This window comes from Grammomys surdaster, unplaced genomic scaffold (assembly GCF_004785775.1).
Source record: "Grammomys surdaster isolate TR1022 unplaced genomic scaffold, NIH_TR_1.0 126391, whole genome shotgun sequence".
NCBI classification, from domain to species: domain Eukaryota; kingdom Metazoa; phylum Chordata; class Mammalia; order Rodentia; family Muridae; genus Grammomys; species Grammomys surdaster.
Genome location: NW_021621185.1, coordinates 14,891,945 through 14,912,401, shown reverse-complemented (window position 1 = coordinate 14,912,401; position 20,457 = coordinate 14,891,945). Strand labels below are relative to the sequence as shown.

At 42.0% G+C, this 20,457-nt stretch overlaps 1 protein-coding gene across 2 annotated transcripts in view; it reads left to right on the top strand.

Annotated features, from left to right (window-relative positions):
* Nucleotides 1–20,457, top strand: part of Msh3 (mutS homolog 3) — a 148,921-nt gene that overhangs the window by 65,725 nt on the left and 62,739 nt on the right. For both annotated transcript variants that reach the window (XM_028760190.1, XM_028760189.1), the window contains exons 11-13: nt 300–384; nt 1,493–1,602; nt 17,980–18,112. In XM_028760190.1, coding sequence (XP_028616023.1) covers nt 300–384; nt 1,493–1,602; nt 17,980–18,112 — 328 coding nt within the window. The remainder of the gene's footprint in view (nt 1–299; nt 385–1,492; nt 1,603–17,979; nt 18,113–20,457) is intronic.

The window sequence follows — 20,457 nt, the reverse complement described above, 5'->3', positions numbered from 1 at the left end:
GTTGCACAGTTTTGCTTGAAGATAGCACCATGTCCTCTGCCAGTGATAAAAATCTGTCTGGTTCTGTTCTTGGAAATGTGAACAAACGTGGTACCTTGTCCAGCTTGCTTTCCTTCTGTGTTCTTGCCCTTGGTGTCACAGGCAGCAGAAGACTTCGACCTGTCGCTTTGTTCCTGGTTCCAGCTGATTTACTGTCCAAATCCTAATTTCTGTCATAGTAGTATTGGATTGTTTCTAGTCTCTAATTTTTAAAAATAGATGTCCTCACCCGTGGATTTATTAAATTTCATCTTTTTCAGGAATTTTAAGCAGCTGTCAAGTGGAATGGAATTCATGAGAATTAATGGAACAACACTAAGGAATCTAGAAATCCTGCAGAATCAGGTCAGGCTGACACAAGGGCTGATTCAGATGACGTTCAGTAAGCAAGTAAAAGGAAAGCTGGAGTGAGGCAGTAGGCTGCCCTCGGGAGTCCTTGTGTCACTGTCATCATGTCACACTGATGATTGTGGCACCATTTGGGGTGGGCAGACTATAGGGCTACTGGTTTCCTTGTTTAGATGGTTGGTTGGTTTTGGTTGTGTGAGACAGGTTTTCTCTGTGTAACCCTGGTTGTCCTGGGACTTGCTCTGTAGAACAGGCTGGCCTCGAATTTACAGAGATCCACCTGCCTCTGCCTCCTGAGTGCTGGGATTAAAGGCCGATGTCACCACTGCCTGGCAGCTATTTTTTAATAACTGAAGGTCATAGCATCCTGTTGTTTCCATATCAAATATATCTTAGAATTCGTGGTTCTTTCAAACTTAATGAGAACTAATTGTCTTCATCTGGTTTGTAAGTTTTTTCTGTTCTTGTCCCATCTCAGGAAGACCTACTAGAGTCAGTTTTCAAATCCAGTTCCTAAGGCAAAAGTCACTTTTAATTAAGCTGTGTGTCACTGCCCCTTCCAGATCAGGGAGTGAGTTCTGATAGAGACAGAAGCTGAGAACTAATGTCCTCTGCTTACCTCTGCAGCCTCTCTTTCAACACAGACTTCAGGATAGCTTATTCACAGTTAACCAAAACTATGCAAGTCTCTTTTGTATACGTTGACTAAATTGACATTTTATCTTGTGTGCATGGGTGTATATTTTTCTTCACATGGTAGGTGAGCAGCTTTTAGGAGAAACATGTTATTTGGGCATATGCAATGTTTAAATCAGGCCTGAGGATGGATGGAGCCCAGTGGTCCACCCTAGTTGTTGGGGTAGAGGGTTATCTAGTTGGTTTGGCAGCAGCAGTGTAAGGAAATAGTGAGAGAAGGGAGAAAAGCTGTCAAGGTCTTCTGTGGAGGGCACTGAAGGTGACATGCAAAAGGCCCTCAGTTCATCACTGCATTGAAAAAAGTTGGGATGTGGACTAACTTAAATAGCAACAGAAATGCAATACTGTCCTGTACTGTAATGCATAACTGTCTGTCTCAGTAATAAAACCTGTTATCTGATCTTTTCAGACTGATATGAAGACCAGAGGAAGTTTGCTTTGGGTTTTAGACCACACTAAAACTTCATTTGGGAGAAGGAAGTTAAAGAAATGGGTTACCCAGCCATTGCTTAAATTAAGGTAAAAGGAATTCTCTCTCTCTCTCTCTCCTTCCCTCCCCCCCCCCCTTGGGTTGCCCCCCCCCCCCCCCGTGTATGTTTAAACTGGGGATATAAAATTGTGAAATTAAAAGTATATTAGTTTCTTTAAAACTAATATTGCCATGGCTAATAAGATCACGGTCTTCAACTGGAGCAAATTGTATTTTATAACTGACAGTGAACTGTGTTACAGCTCACAGAACCAACCCATCCCCCACACCAGTCAAGGCTAAGCCTGACGGGAGGCTGTGGGCGTTGTTGGGGTAGAGGGTTATCTAGTCGGTTTGGCAGCAGCAGTGTAAGGAAGGAACTAGTGAGAGAAGGGAGAAAAGCTGTCAGGGTCTTCCGTGGAGGCCACTGAAGGTGAGGCTCAGAAGCTGGCTGCGGAGAGAGTTAATTTAGCAGTTCTAAGCCTAGTGATGAGGGATCAGAGTCAGCCTTGCTGTACAAGGGCACTGCATTGCATTGCTGGTAAAGCTCTGAAGACCGTGGACAAGGCTGAGCTGAAGCAGGGACAGTCTGACTGCTGAAATCCAAGTATTCCTGAAGCAGAGTTAGCAGGTGTGAAGGTCCTCCTGGGAAGGACCTTGAATCTTGTGTCTCTAAAAGTGGTGTCCTGTGTGTGCACATCAGAATGGTCTGGGCTCTTTATCCCAGCGTTTCTGTCTAACCCCGCAGATTGTGTTGTGTTGTGGCTGGGGAGCTGCAGTTCTTAGGTTCCCCAGATGGTGGATCCAAAGGTAAATGTGGGACCATCAACTTAGAACTGTGCCTAGCCCATGACAGGTGTCCAGTTAATGTCTGCTGGGTGGATAGTTTTATTTATTGGGTCCTTACTGTGTACCAGCATTCCATATTCAAAACTCTTCTCTACATGAGTCCTTGAATGAGGCGACAGGCCTTGAAAGTTTCAGAAAGCTGCCTGGTGTCTGTAATGACAGTAGCAGTAATGGCCAGCTTTAAACCCAGTACTGACCTCAGAGCCTGAGCAGTCACCACCATTGTCCTGAACCCTTTCCCACTGGGACTGACTACATGCTGAGCTGTATCTGTGAAGAGCAGAGCTAAGGCTCTTCTGGGGTTTGCTCAGTGAGTTAGTCCCTGGAAGCCTCAGTGTTCTCTGCCTTGTAGCAGTCCTGTACCTCCCTCAGGGCTGCTCAGGTATGCAGCAGTAATTCTACATACCGCTAGAGCTTTGAACCTCTTAACAGGTATGAAGGGCTTTAGATGTGTGATGCATCTTTCTGGATAATTTTATTTTTATTTATCTGTGCGTGTGTGCGCTTGTGCATGTTCGCCCTTGTGTGTGTGTGTGAGTGCATGTGTGAACAGGTGCCTACGGAGGTCAGGAAGGGTATAGAATCAGCATATCCCCTAGAGCTGAAGGTCTATTGCAAGCCCAGTGACACATTCTGAGGATGGAATTGAGGTCATCTATAAGGGCTACAAGGGCCCTTACCTACTGAGATATCTTTCTCCAAGTCCCTCACTGACTACTCTCACTCCACTGTTAGCCGTTTAACCTGAGGATGAGTTAGTAACCACTGTCTTCAGTCACATTTATGATATGACATTCTAATTTGCTGTTGATGGTGACTACTCAGTCACTTCAGGTCACTGTACTGTCTTAATGTCCTCTAGACACGAAGAGTTTACGAGGCAGAGAAATCTCTGAACTGGGTCCCTTCTTTAGTTTCTAAAGATTTATTTATTTTTTATTTATATGAGTTCACTGCACCTGTCTTGACACAGCAGAAGAGGGCATCAGATCCCATTACAAATGGTTGTGAGTCACCATGTGGTTGCTGGGAATTGAACTCAGGACCTCTGGAAGAGCAGTCAGTGCTCTTAACTGCTGAGTTATCTCTCCAGCCCTCCTCTTTAGTTTTAATTCAGATAAATCTGAGGTCTCACAGAGGAGAGGGCATGGCTTTGTGTAGCCATTCTGTGAACAGGGATTGTGACTATAGCCTGTGACTGGTGGAAAACCACTGGCCACACCATGGTTGTCCCTGTGCTATTTGCTTGGTTGTTGGAATAAAGAAATTTGTTGAATACTAATACTTGATGATTTTTAAATTTAAATTTTTATTCATTTATTTAATTTATATTTTCTACTCTACTTTCTTTCTCTCTCTCTCTCTCTCTCTCTCTCTCTCTCTCTCTCTCTCTCTCTCTCCCTCCCTCCCCCCTCTCTCCTGTCTCTGTCTCTGTCTCTCTCTCTGTCTCTCTCTCTCTCTGTCTCTCTCTCTGTGTGTGTGTGTGTGTGTGTGTGTGTGTGCCACATGCTTGAATATAGGAGTCAGAAGATAGCTTGCAGGACTTAGTTCTCTCCTGCCACCATCAGGGTTTTGGGATGGAACTCAGGTCATCTGGCTTGGCAGCAAATGCCTTTATCTACTCAACCATGTCTCCTGGTGGTCACTCATTTTTTTCTCCTCCTCCTCCTCTTCCTCCTCCTCCTCCTCCTTCTCCTCTTCCTCCTTCTCCTCTTCCTCTTCTTCCTTCTCCTTCTCTTTTTCCTCCTCTTCTTCCTCCTCTTCTTCTCTCCCTCCCTCAGTTCCTCCCTCTATTCTTCCCTCTGTTCCTCCCTCCCTCCCTCCCTCTCCCTCTCTTAGAAGTCTCTCTATATTTTTAAATGTCTGGTTCTAGTTCTCAGGGCAACCTGGGTGCTCATAAATCCAGAACCAGATGTTCACCTTTCAAGGATTTATATACTGTATTCCATAGTGTACATAGACTTATATACCATAGTTTATTGTTTCAAATAGGCTCTTTGGTGCCAAATTCTGCATCAATTTTAAAAGGCTGAAATGGCTTTCCCTTTATTCTTATTGGCTGATCATGGTGTTCAGTGGGCTCACTTCAGTTTTTGAGATGGGATTTATGTTTACTGATACTGTCATTGTTTCCCACTTATAGTTTTAGCAGCTCTTCTGAGTTTAAGCAAGAAGATTCTTCAGTGTGGTTTTCTAGCTTCTTTCAGATGGAACTTATTGTAAGGCATGGGTTCCAATGCTTTTTAAAAGTTAAATAATTTATATCTCATTCCCTTTAAGACTCCATCTTTGGATTGTTCTACTTCATGATTCAGCCACTTGCCTCAGCACTGCCAAAAAGCATGTTTAAGATTTAGTAGCAGACTGTGTGTTTAAACATTAAACAAGGGGTAAGAAGATTAAAGCATAAAACAAGGGCTCAGGTTAAAAGCACTTGTTGCTCTTGCAGAAAATGCAGGTTCAATTACCAGTACCCACATGGTGGCTCGCAACCACCCATAACTTCTTCTGGCCCCCATGTGTACCAGGCATGTAGATGTACATACATACAAACATGCAGGTTAAATACCCATATACATAAAATAAATCTAAAAGATTTAAAAATGGAATAAGTTAATGAGTATTTCCTTTGTGAGTACCCCCTTCAACCTGTATCTCTCATGTTGAAATACCCCAGAGTTCTCCTCCCTGACTCCAGAACTTATCTGAGGTCATGGCTTATCCTGTAACGCATATGCTGATGACATACCAGACCCGTACAAAGCAGATTAGAGAAGGAGAATTTCTTCAATGAAATAGTAACTTTTTTTCACTGTTGGGGATCGAACCCAGGGACTTGTGAAATGTTAGGTAATTTCCCTACTTCTCTTCCACTGAGCCACACCCTTATCCCTGAGACAGTTAGATTTCTATTATGCTTCAATAAAATTGGAAGTTTTGGCCTTTCATGGTTGTTTCATCTGCCTGCTCTTGTCTGTCCCTCATCACGTGCCTGCTTGTGGTGCTTGGGTATGGAGAAGCTGTTCATCATCCCGTGGTCTTGGTATTTGGTGGTTTGTTTAGCTGGAATGTTCTTCCTTTTCCTTCAATTTCTACATAGTTAGCTGACTATACTTTAGGTCTCAGCTTAAAACATTACAGTTTTATTGAGGTTTTTCTCATTCAAATAGATAGTATATTGCATAATATGTGCTATATAATATAAATTATATTCCTTTTCTTAGCTTTTGATAGCATATAGAATCTTTATCTCCTTTATGACTAGATGATACTACTTAGAAGCCTTATGATGCAGAGTAAGATGTGAAAGAAAGTAAACCCATGCCTTATGAGGGGAACTTGCCTTTCTAGGAAAATTGTTTTTTATAGAAACCTTAGGAAAGGTAGCTTCCTTTATATCATTCTTTGCTTTAGCTTTACACAATTTGCCTGAAGAAACTGTTTTCCCTTTTGTTAGAATATTTGCTTAGCCAAGAACGAAAATATCATCCTTAACACAACGTGACAGCATTTTGCATTCTTGTTAGGTCTCTGTTGGCATCATGGTAGAAGTTACAACTCTCAAAACTACGTAGCACAGTCAGGCTGGTAAAATAGAGCTCTGTGTGCTTTTAAAGGGCATGTGAAAGCTGCTACTCCTGACCTCTGAGTGCATGTGGGTTCTTTCTTTTTCAGCAATATTTGGGACGTATTTGAGGTCATACTTACAGGATCTGAACTCCACAATTGATGGCGTTTTAGGATTTTTTTGCTTTGAAGAGACACCATGACCATGACAACTCTTATAAAAGAAAATATTTAAGTGGGGCTGGCTCACAGTTTCAGAGATTTAGTCCATTATTGTCACGGCAGGAAATGTGGTGGCAGACATGGTGCTGGAGAAGGAGCTGAGAGTTCTCCATCTTGATCCACAGGCAGTAGAATTGAAAGTAGCACACTGGCTAGGCTTGAACTTCGCCAAAGCCCAGCCCCATAGTGACACACCTTCTTCAACAAGGCCACACGTCATCCAGCAAAGTCACACCTCCTAATAGTACCACTCCCCAAGTGCCAAGCATTCAAACACATGAGTCCATGGGGACCATACCTATTCAAACAACTACAAGTGGTATAGATGGTTTATAAGTTTGATAGGGCTTCTCTGACAGAGTACCATGGAGTTGATGGTTTTAATCATAGCAGTGTATTATCTCATGATTTTTCCTGTAGAAGCCAAAGATCAAGGTTTCACTAGGGTGAGCTGATTCACTGAGGTCTGTGAGAAGGTTAGTACCGTGCTTCTTTCCTAGCTTCTGGCAGGTTTCTGCCACCTTTTGCTTCACTTGGCTTCTGACTGCATTTCCTATATTACTTTCTTCATGGCCTAACGGTGTTCTGCTGGCGTGCATCTCTTCTCCTGATATCTTTGTAATAAGATGACCTCATCCTAACTATTTACAGCTGCCATAATCCTGTTTCCATGTAAAACTCTGAGAGCTAAGATTTCAAGATTGTTCTCCCCCTCTCTCTCCCCCATCCTTCCCTCCTCCTCTTTTTTCTCTGCTTCTCCCCCCTCCCTTCAACCAATAACAAATAGGTTCTACATTTCAAATATTTCCTCCATTTGGCATAAATAGATTGGAGGTACCCATCATTTTAATATTTCACACACAGATTTACTCTCTGAAGTGAGATTTAAGGAACCACAGAATTTTGTGAATTGAATACATTCTTGCACTTTTATATCTCTAGTGCAGTTCTCTGAAAAATCACCTACCCATCTTTTCTTTGAAAAATGTCCTTGCTGGAGCAGTTTAGGTGAGATATTTATCAAAATGTTGGATTGATTTTTTAAGGTGAAAGAGAAACATTTATATGTAATTTGTCAGAGTAGAGGAATGTGTTTGGGTAGAAACAGAGGTCCAAGTGTAAGATTTCAAAGAAGAAAGGTGAGGAAGTAGAATAGACTGAGGAGCTGGCCTCCACACCGTCAGGGAGAGTGCTTTTGGAACGGCTCTTTGAGATTCTCAGAAGCATCAAGAGAAGAGAAAGGAAATGGTGGAGCAGGAAGCTTTCTCTCAACTGCTGGATGGTTGGTCCAGATAATCGATTATTTCCAACTATCTCCAGAGTAAGGTGATCCTTCTTTTTAATAGAGAAGGAAAATGAAGCCTGACTACTTATCCAAGGCTGTCGAGCCAAACATGCAGGTGAATGCATAGAAGGAAGCATGGTTAATGAATGAGACTTAAAGCTGAAGTCCTGATTTCCTTATTTAGTTTTGTCACTTTGAACATGTTGTTGCCTTGCCTCTGCCTCATTTCTTCCCCTGTAAGATAAAAATTACCATACTTACCTCACAGAGTTACAAAGATTACATGAAATACTATTTACAGTGGATTAGTTTGCTTCCTAGTATGAATGCTGTGGTCAGAAGACTGCAGTAAAAACTCTGAATCAACTCAGAGGTAGGTAATTAAAAGTGAATTGTCTGGTTATACATTGTTCTAGTATCAGCAGGTAAAATGGATGACCTAATCTACATATATCCAGATGGATGAATCAGAAAAAAAAAAAACCAACAGTATGAAATGATATCACTTACTTAAGTCTTATAATAGAAATATTTCTTGTTAGATTCAGGGACTCAGATAGGAGTGTAAAAATATGAAACATAAAGCAGAAAGGGTGGTTATTAGCATTAGGGCACAGTCACTTCCAGGAAGGTAGAAATGGGAATGGGCACGTAGGTCACATGGTCATGTGTCAGTAACAGATGTATTGTAGAAAGTGTGTTGCATCTTCCCCAGTCATGTTGTGTGCTCACTAGTTTTATGTCAACTTGACACAAGGCAGTGTCATTTTGGTTTCGAAACTCACTTAAGAAAACAGCCTCTTTTTTATTTCATTAACAAGACTGAGCCTGTCTTAGGTCGTTCTGACAAGAATACCTTCCTTATCTGTCATGGAATATGCGTTATCAAATGCAATGCATTTATGTCTTAGGTTGGTAAGGCTCTGTGCAGAATCTTACCCATTCTTGGCTTGCCAGCCTGTTAAAGTAATAACTCTGTTTGGGGATCCATTTTCAGTTTCAAGCCATATACTTTGGCTGCCAGCCTGTTGATGCAGTTAGAGACAAGCTTTAACACGATGGGCAGGAATAAAAATAATCCCAGGACAAGAAGTGCTAGCCTGATCCAGCTATATATGCCATTCCTGAGGTTTGACCAAAATGGAAATACTGACCTCAGGCCATAGATAATTTTATCAGCATTATTTGCAGCATCAAAGCTCAACAGAGCAGCATTCTTTAAATTCATAATCTCACTGTGTAAAGTTAACACACCCAGAGAGGTGTTAGGATTATGCCAAATATTCTACAGGTATCTTTAAACTTTTTTCTAGTTATAATGACAATCATTGTGAATTTCAAAAGTAACACTACTCCAATGATATTTGTCATGAGTCTTGGGATGGCTCCTAACTCTTGAACCCTGAACCTCCTTCAGATAATTTGAATAGGTTTTAGAGCCTCATCCGTTGCTCCAGACACCTATATATATCCTTTTGTATATTCAATACACTAGTAACATTTTTTTTTTGCCAGATGGTTAACAAAAATAGTTGTCTTAACTCCTTGTGTCAATGCTATTGCAGAAGTAGTGGTGCTAGTAATTAATGAAATTAAAGCTGTTATACCAGCAATAATCAATCCTGCTACCCTCTTGCTTCTGCTTAAAGCCTGACTCACTTCTTCTAGCACTTTCAAGCTTTTTTCAATGAATAAAGGTTTTCTAATACTCAGGGCAGTAAGACAAAAGGTGGTTGATAGATCCCCGTAACAGACATGCCAGGTTTCAACACACTAACACAATTGGAATCTATACAGTCAATGCAACTTACAATAAATACTGTAGAAGAGACAAAACCAATTTTAGCCTGACAATTAAAAGAGCCTTAAAACATGCACTAACCCTTGTTTGAAATCCAGATCCTGTCCCAACTTTATCTCTTGCTATTGTAACATCATAGTGAGCTACAGCTAACTTCCAAATATGTCTCTGACAATGTCCAGATCCAGTCTTAAAAAAGGGCAAGAGCCAGAGAGCTTTTGGGGCTACTTGGCAAGAAGCTGACATGGGCCAAGGACAAGGAAGTAGGCGTCAAGCAGGAATCTGACATTAGGCTAGAACAAAGAAGTAATTTCAGAGAGGAATGTAAATCTTAGGGTAGAATAAGGAAGTAGGCTTCAGACATGAAAATGACTTTGGGCTAGGACAGGGAAGTTGGCTCAGATACTTTGGTCATCCTGATAAGCCTTTAGAAACAATGATCATGGGAGTGTTCATGTAATTGGGTTTAATGCCTTGCTTGTTCTTTGACTATTTGTGTTTATTGTCTTGCTTGTTCCTTGACTATTTGCATCTATTGTATTGCTAGACCCTCAACACTTTACTACCTTAATACATGCATGTAATCAAAATGGTATAAAAGCATAAAAGAAGAGGGGGTATAGGACAGGGAGGGGAAATGAGGAAAGGAGTTGTTGACGTCTGTATTGTAAATGAATAAAATATCCAACTAAAAAAAAAAGAAAACAGCCTCACCAGGTTGGCCTGTGGGCGTGTTTGCGAGGCAGATGATTGACGTAGGAGAGATGAACTCACTGCGAGTGATGTGTCCCCTAGGGTGATGGTCTTGGGAGCCAAGCAGACTGTGGAGAGCAAGCCAATAAGCTGCACTCGTCCATGGCTTCTACATGAGTTCTTGCCTCTAGTTCCTACCTTAAGAACCTGCTCTGAACTCCCTTCATGAAGGACAAGTCCTCCCTAGGTTGCTTTAGGTCACGCTGTTTATCACAGCAGTAGAAACTCTAAGACAGATTGTTAATTGGATTTACAATACCAGGCCTGGGTCTTTAATCCACTACTTGTAGGAGTAGGTTAACTCTCTTTAGTTTATCTTTTGAGTTTTTTATCTGTAGCCCTATAATACCTGCAGAAACTTTCCACTTCTCCAATTTTTTCCCCTTTTACTTTATTTATTTATATTTTTCCATTCTCCCTCTCTTAAGGTGGCCCTCTCCCCAGTTTCCTGCTTTCCACAGGTACTCAGTTCTCCACATTAAACAACAGAGGTAAAGCCAGCATCGGCTAGGAGAAAGAATGTGTTGTGTTTATCCGGAGCCTGGGTTGCCTCCTTCAGTACATTTTTTTTTTCCAGTTTTGTCCATTTTCCTACAAATTTTATAGTTTCACGTTCTTTTTGGGTAAATCAAACTCTTATATGCACGAAGCACATTTCCTTGTTTTGTCTGTTCATGTTTCCTTACTGTTGTGAATAGCAGCAGTGCATATGGGTGTGCTGGTGTCTGTGTGGTGTGATAGACTGTAGTACATTGGACCATATGGGAGTTTTAGTTCTAATTTTTTAAGAAACCTCTAGACTCGTTTCTAAAATGGCTGTACTGGTTTATACTCCATGCTAGTGGGTTTTGGTCATTTGTGTTCTTTATGAAAGGAAAAATGAAAACTTTCTATGTGTTTTGTTTTGCAAAAACAAAACAAAAAGTTACAAAAATTTAAAAATGGTGCTGCTACTGCGCCTTTACCACCATCAATCATCAGGTGAAAGTACGAGTCAAACCCAAGCCCATCTGGGTAGAGGAACTCTGTCAAGCTCCTTGTTTGGACAGATGGAGCAACAGTCATAAAATGGTCCATTTGCAGGCTCTGAGGATGCCAAAGAATCTGGATGTTCAGGCCGTCCCACGTGAGATCTGTCAGGGTCCATTCTGGATTTTCTACTTCTTGCACTTTCTTTGTGTTGCATAGATAGGAGAGATATCAGAAGAACCTTACTGAGGAATAGGTGATGATCTTGTGTCATTCCTTTTCAGAATGGCAGGATCACCAGTGAATGCTGCCTGTATGGTGGGCAAAATGCTCTTTTTTATTTAATGAGCTATGCTAGGGAAGTCCTGAGAATTTAGGGAGCTCAATGTCATGTTCTTGTTGTTTACATGCATGTTAACTCATCTTTTATCACTAAAAGTAATATGTTGGTTATTGAAGCCTACTTCCTTTTCCTTGGCCAATGTCATATTCCTGCCAAGCAGCCCATTTCCTTGTCCTTGGCCCATGTCAGATTCTTGCCAAGCAGCTCCAAAGGCTCTCCACATCTCCCCCTTTTTTATTTCATTAACAAGACTGAGCCTGTCTTAGGTCATTCTGACAAGAATGCCTTACTTACCCATCATGGAATATGCATTATCCAAAGCAATGCATTTTTGTCTTTGGTTGGTAAGGCTCTGTGCAGAATCTTACCCATTCTTGGCTTGCCAGCCTGTTAAATTAATAACTCTGTCTGGGGGTCCATTTTCAGTTTCAAGCCATGTACTTGGCTGCCAACATGATGTTGTTGAAGAAAAGCTTTAACAATGAGCAGGAATAAAAGTGTTCCCAGGACAAAAAGGGCTAGCATAGTCAAGCTATACATGCCATTTTTGAAGCTTGACCAAAATAGAAATACTGACCTCAGGCCATGGCTGCTAACAAAAGGACCTTCCAAATTCAGTGGTTCTAATAGTGCAAGTAATGCATTTATATATTCATTACATAAAAAGCTGAAGGTCTTTCCATAGTTTTAAAAACAATGTGGTCTTTCTGGGTTAGAGTGGAACAAAACTGTGATCTCACTTGTTCTGGAGATGCTGTGTGAGTTCCTAGGTCACCCTGGACAGTGCCAGAGGGAGGGGAATGTGTGTGTTCACACTTACTGGCCAGAGCCTTGTCTGCTTGTGAGGGAGGAAGAGGGGTAAGTATGTCCTGAGCACCCAGCAGTCCACTGAGACAGCCCAGCGATGGCTTCTGCTCCTGCTGCTGTGCTCTACTTCATAGTGCAAGTATCTTAGCAATTCAAATGTTAGCTTAAATCTTCAGATGGTCTCATAGTTGAAGCTTAAAAATAGAATATTTACCTCCTGTCACTGTTCCCAGTTGCCCAGGTCTCATTGCATAACTCCAGCTATTCCTATGTTCTGTATCCTAAAGACACTCTGTTACCAAAAGAACAAGCAAGTGTGACTGTATCCTCTACTCCCTGTGATGTAGCGAAGGCCTGGGGATGGCACACAGCACCTTTCACGCTTTCCTTCAGCAGGATAGGATGGTTATTTTGCGCTTGTGTTGCTGTATCTGTGACAGGGGGTGCTCTAGCTCTCAAGGAATCTAGTCCTGCTTGGAGCTCTGCAGCCCACTAGCGAGGAGAGGGAAGGCAGGGAAGGGGCAGTTTGTAGAAAATGGTATGAGCATCGGCATGCTGACTTTATGCTGTTCTCACATTGCATACATAAATGATTAAAATTAAGGGAATGGAAACCATTAGGATCAGCTCTTGGCTACATTTCCCTGTGATTTTCATAAAGTAGAGAGTACATTTTCATGGCAGTTAATTCTGTTGAATAATTAAATGGCTCTTATTTTGGAAACCCATATGTCTGGAGTATTAATGGCTGTCTTTCTCGTTTATTGCCCTGGCTTAAATGACGTGGTAATAGAATATTACATATTTCCTTAATATTAAATTTATATTAACAAAAGTGTTACTTTTAACTCTGTAGAACTACTTAAAATTAACATTACCAGAGGCTTTATCAATTCTCTGTGGTTTCCCACACTCCATGCCAACAGCACTTTTGTGGGGCTCACTCAGCCAGTGCAATCAGTTATTCTCACACTCCAGAAGGGAGCATGTCAGGTGCATCCTGGGAGCTGTGACTCATTGGTACTACCCTCACACTATCAGCCAGCTCATCTCCAAGTGTGAAGGAGTTCAGTGACACCAACAAGTTGTTCTTTGGCCCGTGGTTGATAGTGAGTAATCAATCATTTACAGAACCCCCTGGCCATTGTTCTTTGGCATCTGCAATGAAACGATTCAGGCACCTTCTTTTCCTTGGTTTAGGTTGTATACCATTGAACAACCAGTGGGGCAATAATGTGGGGCATCTGCTGTAGTTAGTTTCAGTTGTCAACTTGACATAATCTGTAATCACCTGGGAATAGGTGGTCTCAGTGAAGGATTGTCTGTGGGGCATTATTTTAGTGAGTGGGAAGACCCAGCCACTGTGGGTGAACTATTCCCTAGGTTTAGGTCTGACTGTTATAAGATTGGAGAAAGAGAGCCGGGCAGAAGCTTATTCTCTCTCAGCACTTGACTGCAGGTGTGACTAGCTACTTCAAGTTCCTGCCACCTGATTTCCCCAGACTGCTGGACTGTCACCTGAAATTGTGGTCAAATAAATTTTTCTCCTTATATTGCTTTGTCAGTGTATTTTATCACAGTGACAGTGAAGAAAGCTCAGACATCTGTATCATTCCTCATCCTTTGACAGTGCTGCTTCCTGTTGCTTGTCAGGCCTCCCAGCCTCTCATGGGCTGAGCTAGGAGGATGATTCTCATCACTCTCCTGCTTTATTTTAATCTCTTGGAAGGTCTTTTAACTACTTCAATTTAAAAAAAAAACCTCCAAATTACATGAATTATTTTATTTTTAAATCTTTGAAGTCATTCTTTGTCATTGGCATTTTAATCTGTGTACAGAAGATAAAAATGGAATTATTGCTACCCAGTGTAGACAGATTTGTGCTAAGCGATACCGCATACCCCTTTACTATCTCCCGGCCCACATAGGCATCTGTAGTTAGTAGTAATATATTTTCTCAATGCGACTCCTCGCTTGGCTCAGTACAACACTTCAGATCACCTTCAGCACTTCTTAGTACTGAAGATTCCAGGTGTGGCTCTTCTTGTTCATGTACTTTACCAGAAATACTCATCTTTGTAGGTATTCCTTAGGTTCTGTCTATAGTTATTTTCATTCCTTTCATATGGTATTACCCAACTCCCTACCCACACACATCCTAATTTGGTTTTTCAAGATAGGGTTTCTCTGTGTAGCCCTGGCTGTCCTAGAACTTACTTTGTAGACCACCTGGCCTCAAGCTCAGAGATCCATCTGCCTCTCCTGAGTGCTGGGGTTAAAGGTGTGTGCTACGGTGCTTGACCCACATGCTATTCTCTGTTACCTAATGCTGATAGCATCAGTTAGTACTTAGTGACTGGTTATTGTGTTGCAGGCATGAGTTCTTGTAATAACACTAAAGTTTAGGCCCATTGCTATTCATATTTTATATCTGGAAAAACCAAGATGAGGCTAAGAAATAAATGGTAGGACTTAGATAAGATTCAGTTCACTTTCCTCTGACCCCAAATTCTTAAGTTCTGAGCTCAAACAGGCTGCGTTAATACTGAAATGATTCACAGTAAGCATCCTGCTTTGCCCTGTGATGACACCAGGCTAGACCAAAAGCTGCTTGCTTTGTGCTTTTAAGGTTGAAACCAACATATTTCTAATCTCTTAAGGAATTTATGGTCTTATGCTTATTAATTTTTTTCTGATAGAATTCATAAAGCTGATATAGGTTTTCATTTGAGTCATTTGCTATTATCTTTATATATTCAAAAAACCTTTAATTTTGAGATAGTAGCTATCTGTGTGGGTGTCATATACATTCACAGATGGCATTTTTTAAAAAATCAGTCCTCAGCCATCTGTAGTATCAACCTCATCTGATCCAATTGGTGTCATCTTTCATTTTTGCAGGGACAAGTTATTAAAGTAGAGCTTCATATTTATGTAGCATTTGGTAAATGTTAGAGTAAAACATTGATTTATTTTATCACAACAGGCCTATGGAAAACAGCTTTCTTTTTTTTTTCAGCTCATTTTGATTTATCTCATATGTACTCTTGGGAAGCAAACTGAATTGAAATAAACAACTGTTTATTGAACATCCTGTGATATATTGTGATCCTGAAGTTGTGAGGTGTTTAGTCTAGTGTCACTGCACCTCAGAAAGGCATGGCTTTACAGGGTTGGCTGGAGGATAATGAAGTAATGCTCTTCACCAACTGTAAACCACAGACTCCTCCAGGCAGGACTGTGTGTCAGTGTGCTGTTCACATCACTGTGTGGGAGAGCAGCATAGACCAACCTGTTTACTTAGTATTGCCATTAGATTTATTTTAGTGTGTGTGTGTGTGTGTGTGTGTGTGTGTGCGCGCGCGCATGCACACATGTGTATGTATCACAGGTGAGCCTGGTGCCTGTGAAGATGAAAGGGAAGCACCAGATCCCCTAGGACTATATGAGGCACAGAGGTCCTTGTGCGCACAGGTAGGGACTAGGGAGACCAGGAATGTTAAACACGCAGGGCTGTCTCTTTAAAGGAAGACATGTATAGCCTGTTTTCCACCCAGAAGTCTGGGAATAGATGTGACTGCTCCTGTGGTATCTGTATGGCAAGGCCACATCTGGCTCCCCCAGACTCTTACGTTTATCCTGGTCATCTTCTCCAGACCCTTATCTTGAGCGTTTTTTTCTCAGTCAATATAAAGAGTCCACCTTTATGGGAGATGTCACATGTACTTTACACACAGGAGCAGAAATGGTTTGTAGCCTGGTGATGTTTGTACTATCTGTATGACTGAGACCACATCAGATCCCTCTACAGACTCTTAGGATGTCACTTGTAGTCAATCTGTAGAACCCAACTTTATGAAAGAGGACACGTGCACCTTACAAAGAGTTTTGATGTAGTTGCTCCTTAAACTTTATTGTACACATGAGTTGAGTTCATCATCACCAGGAATTTTTTTTTTTCCAAATTGTGCTGTTCTTAAATATACCTAAAATAAATTGCCTGGTGTCAGACTCTTGAAGTTTGACCTAACACTGGCTATTGAATTATAGTGAACTGGATTTACTTCTGGTCTCATGTGGACCAACACTCTGCTGGTCTTGATGGTCACAGAGACCCCCACCTGAGACAGAAGTTAGGAATGCTTGTGAACCAGGATATGGGTATTGAGAAGAGAACCCAGATCTTCTGCACGACCAACAACTGCTCTTAAACACTGAATCATTGTTTCTAGTCACCCACTTTGTTTATTTAATGTCTGATGCCTCTGTTTCCACTAAAACATTCTTTTCTCCACTGGTTTATTCATTTAAATTGTTCTGAGGGCCTCGGTCCACCAGACATGTGCACTTGCCAGTGTCTTCAGGACCACCATGGTCTTTATATATAGCCAGTGTAGGCCTTTGGTCTATAGAGTTGGTAGGCCACAGTTCACTGAGGGTACATTTAGTTAGGTCTTCACACATCTTCCCAAGTGACTTAATCAGGGGATGTCACCATAGATAAGGTCCTGCAACCCTGGTTTCCTGTGTCTTCTGACATCACAGTCTCCACACTTTCTGTTGCTACTCCTCTATCTTTGATTAGGTTCTGTTTCAGCTACCACGTGCTCCATTCACCAGGGCTACCACCATAACCTCATCATCTTACTGCCCGAGGTAGGCCTGTGAGCCATGGTAGCCAAGCTATCATAGCAAACACATCCAAGTCTCAGTGGTTTAAGTACTTGAGAACTCCATTTGGTAGCAGATGTGGAAGTGACGGATATTGTCCACTTGTCCTGAGCCCAGGCAGATGGAGTCATCATGAGGCTTACAGCAATGCTTTGAGCAAAGGTAGAAAGACTAGTGTGGAAGGTTGCACAGGAAGTTCTTCATCAGCCGGGACATAGAGATAACAGGCACTATTCCTGTCTTCACTTCACTGAGTAAGTAGAACTTGAGTACGTGGTCATGCCAAATCTTAGAGGAGACTTGCTGGGCTCACAGAGGTCCTTACACTCACAGAGAAGCACTAAGAATGTTAAGAAAATGCAGAGGTGTCTCCCCAGTGGAGGAGATGAAACCAAATGCTTGTATTCCATCCAGAAAGCTGAGAGGCGATTTTGTTCACCACCTGGTAACCTTTTTGCTGTCTGTGGAGGCAGCTCTCACTGACTTTTTATTATAGAGACAGACCCCACCCAGATTCCCCAGGATCATTATCCCAGAATCTTCCCACAGGTACTTCATGGCCTGCTGACCTCTATGTTGTCAGTCAGACACTACACTAGATTCTAGGCCTTTTTAGCTGTAGAACTCCCCCTCATGGTCACATGTACTTCGTGACCATGTACATGTTCATATATAATCACACCTTCATCTCTGTTGTCCACCTGGAATTGCAGACCAATTGTTACCTGGAAATCTTTTCCCAAATTGTACTGGGTTTTAAGTATGCTGTCAGTGCTGATATTAGACTCCCTGAAGTCTGATCCAGATTGACAAAGTTGATCTACACCGGGTTTTCATTCTTATCTCTTTGCAGGATTAGCTTCTCTGTCTGAGAACCTGGGGGACCTGCAGGGACCTGTCTGGGACACCTGCAGGGACCCCCTCAAAGACAGGGAAATATACTCAGTGCATTCGCTTCATGAGCTATTCTCCAACCTGCTTTGCTAGAGACTTCCTGTGTATGGCACTTGTGTGTTGAGCCAAATGATAGGAGGAGGCAGGGAAGAATGGGAGGAGAGCATCTTCCTTGGCCTAAGTGATTGTGGCATAGTCCTAAGCATTAAAGTTGACAATGTCTATACTCTGAGTTACTAACATCTGCTGTTATTCTGTTCTCGCAGGGACATAAATGCCCGACTTGATGCAATATCTGATGTTCTTCATTCAGAATCCAGTGTGTTTGAGCAGATAGAAAACCTTCTTCGTAAATTGCCGGATGTCGAGAGAGGACTATGTAGCATCTATCACAAGAAGGTAAGTAAGTGAAAATCAAACCTCCTGAGACTCAGTGTCCCTTAGATAAGAACTCGAGGTCCTGAAGGGGTACCACATGGTTCTTACTACTGCTTATGACTTAGTCAGGGTTTCTATTCCTGCACAAGCATCATGCCCAAGAAGCAAGTTGGGGAGGAAAGGGTTTATTCAGCTTACACTTCCACAATGCTGTTCATCACAAAAGAAAGTCAGGACTAGAACCCAAACAGGTCAGGAAGCAGGAGCTGATGCAAAGGCCATGGAGGGATGTTACTTACTGGCTTGCTTCCCCTGGCTTGCTCAGCTTGCTTTCTTATAGAACCCAGGACAGCCAGCCCAGGGATGGCACCACCCACAAGGGGCCCTCTTCCCTTGATCACTAATTGAGAAAATGCTTTACAGCTGGATCTCATGGAGGCATTTCCTCAAAGGAGGCTCCTTTCTCTGTGATGACTCCAGCTTGTGTCAAGTTGACACACAACCAGCCAGTACAGCTGGGACGTAGCACAGGACAACACCTGTAGCCGCAGAAATTGTAATTGTACAATTTAAGTTGTTTGTAGTCACAGAAAGTTTTCTCACTTCTTGAGACTACAGCAACATATACAGAAGTACTTCTATTAAAATATAAGATGCTGTATTATATCATCCAAGTGCAAACCATTTTCAACTTTGAAAAAGAGAACCCTTAAGTTTTTATTTTTTTAATCGTCTTTGATCTAAACAAAGTGAAAATCCTTTTCCGTCCTTTATCCTGGTATAGTGTCCATCCTTGACACTAACATGTGTTTCTTGGATGCAGCAGAAGGGTAGAGCCTGTGTTTAAATCCTTTCTGTGAGTCTGTGTCTTTTTGTTGGTAGAATTGAGACCATCCATGCAGAGAGTTATCAGTGAGCAGTGTTGACACCTTGCTGAGTTGTGGTGCTGGGGTATCCCACCCTCTGTGTTGTGTGGTGGGGAGCCCACTCTCTGTGTTGTTTGGTTGGGCACCCCACCTTCTGTTGTGTGGTGGGGGAGCCCACCCTCTGTGTTGTGCTGGGGCAGCCTACCCTTTCCATTTGCTGGTTTTACAGTATTCATTCCTTGTGTTTTCTTGGATGTGGTTAGCCTCTTCATTTGAAGTTTACCTTCTAGTGCCTTCTGTAAGGCCTGATTTGTAAATAGATACTGCTTAAATTTGGGTTTATCATGGAATGCTTTCTTTTCCATCTATTGTAGTTGAAAGTTTTGGTGGCTGTAGCAGTCTGAGCTGGTGTCTGTGATGTCTCAGAGTTTTCAGAACATCTGTCCAGGCCCTTCTGCTTTAGAGGCTCCATTGAGAAGTCAGGTGTTACTGTAATATGTCTTTTTCCCTTGAATCTTTTAATATTATCTCTTTGTTCTCTATGGTAACTGTTTTGATTATTATATGTTAAGAGGGCTTTATTTTCTGATCCAGTCTACTTGATGTCTGTCTGCTTCTTATGCCTTCATAGGCATCTTCTTTATACTGGGGAAATTTTCCTCTATGATTTTGTTGAAAATATTTTTTGTGCCTTTGAGCTGGGTTTCTTCTTTCTCCTCTATTCCTATGATTTACAGACCTCCCCCCACTTTTATTCATACTGCCCCAGATTCCCTGGATGTCTTGTGCCTGGATGGTTTTTTAGCTTAAAGTTTGTTTGACCAAGGAATCCATTTCTTCCACCTGTCTTCAGTGCCGAGACTCTCTTCTGTTTCCTGTGTTCTGTTGTTGAGGCTTCCTCTGAGGTTCTTAGAAGAGTGCCTTGCCTTCATTTCTCATTTCCAGTTTTCCCTCAGTTGGGTTTTTATTAACGATTCTGTTTCCACTTTCAAGTCGTGAACTGATGTGTTGTTTCATTTTTCATTCCACTACACTGTGTTTTCACAGATTTCTTCAATGGATTTATTCATTTCCTCTTTTAGGACCTCTAACATGTTCAGGCTGTTCTGAACTCTTCATCTTATATTTCAGCTTGATTGCATTTCTCAGAGCCTGTTGTAGTAGGGTGCTGTGCTTTAGTCAAAACTTTGTCCTGGCTGTTACTGTGTTTTCATTCTTTCATCCATGCATCTGGGTTTGAGATCATTGTAATTCTAGGTGTTGATGTCTGGTTGTCTTTGTTGGGTGGATGTTTTGTTCCTTAGTTCTGTTGCCCTCTCTGGTTCTTAGGAGAGTGTGTCAGCAGTGGGTTGCTATGTAGGGAATGCTTTTGAGATTCTGCCAGGGGTGGATGCTAGGATCTAGGTGTTAGGAGTGACACTTAGGAGTGACGATAGGGTGGAAGGGGGCACTAAGGGTGTCCGCCGGAAGCAGGGTGTCCGCCGGAAGCAGGGTGTCCGC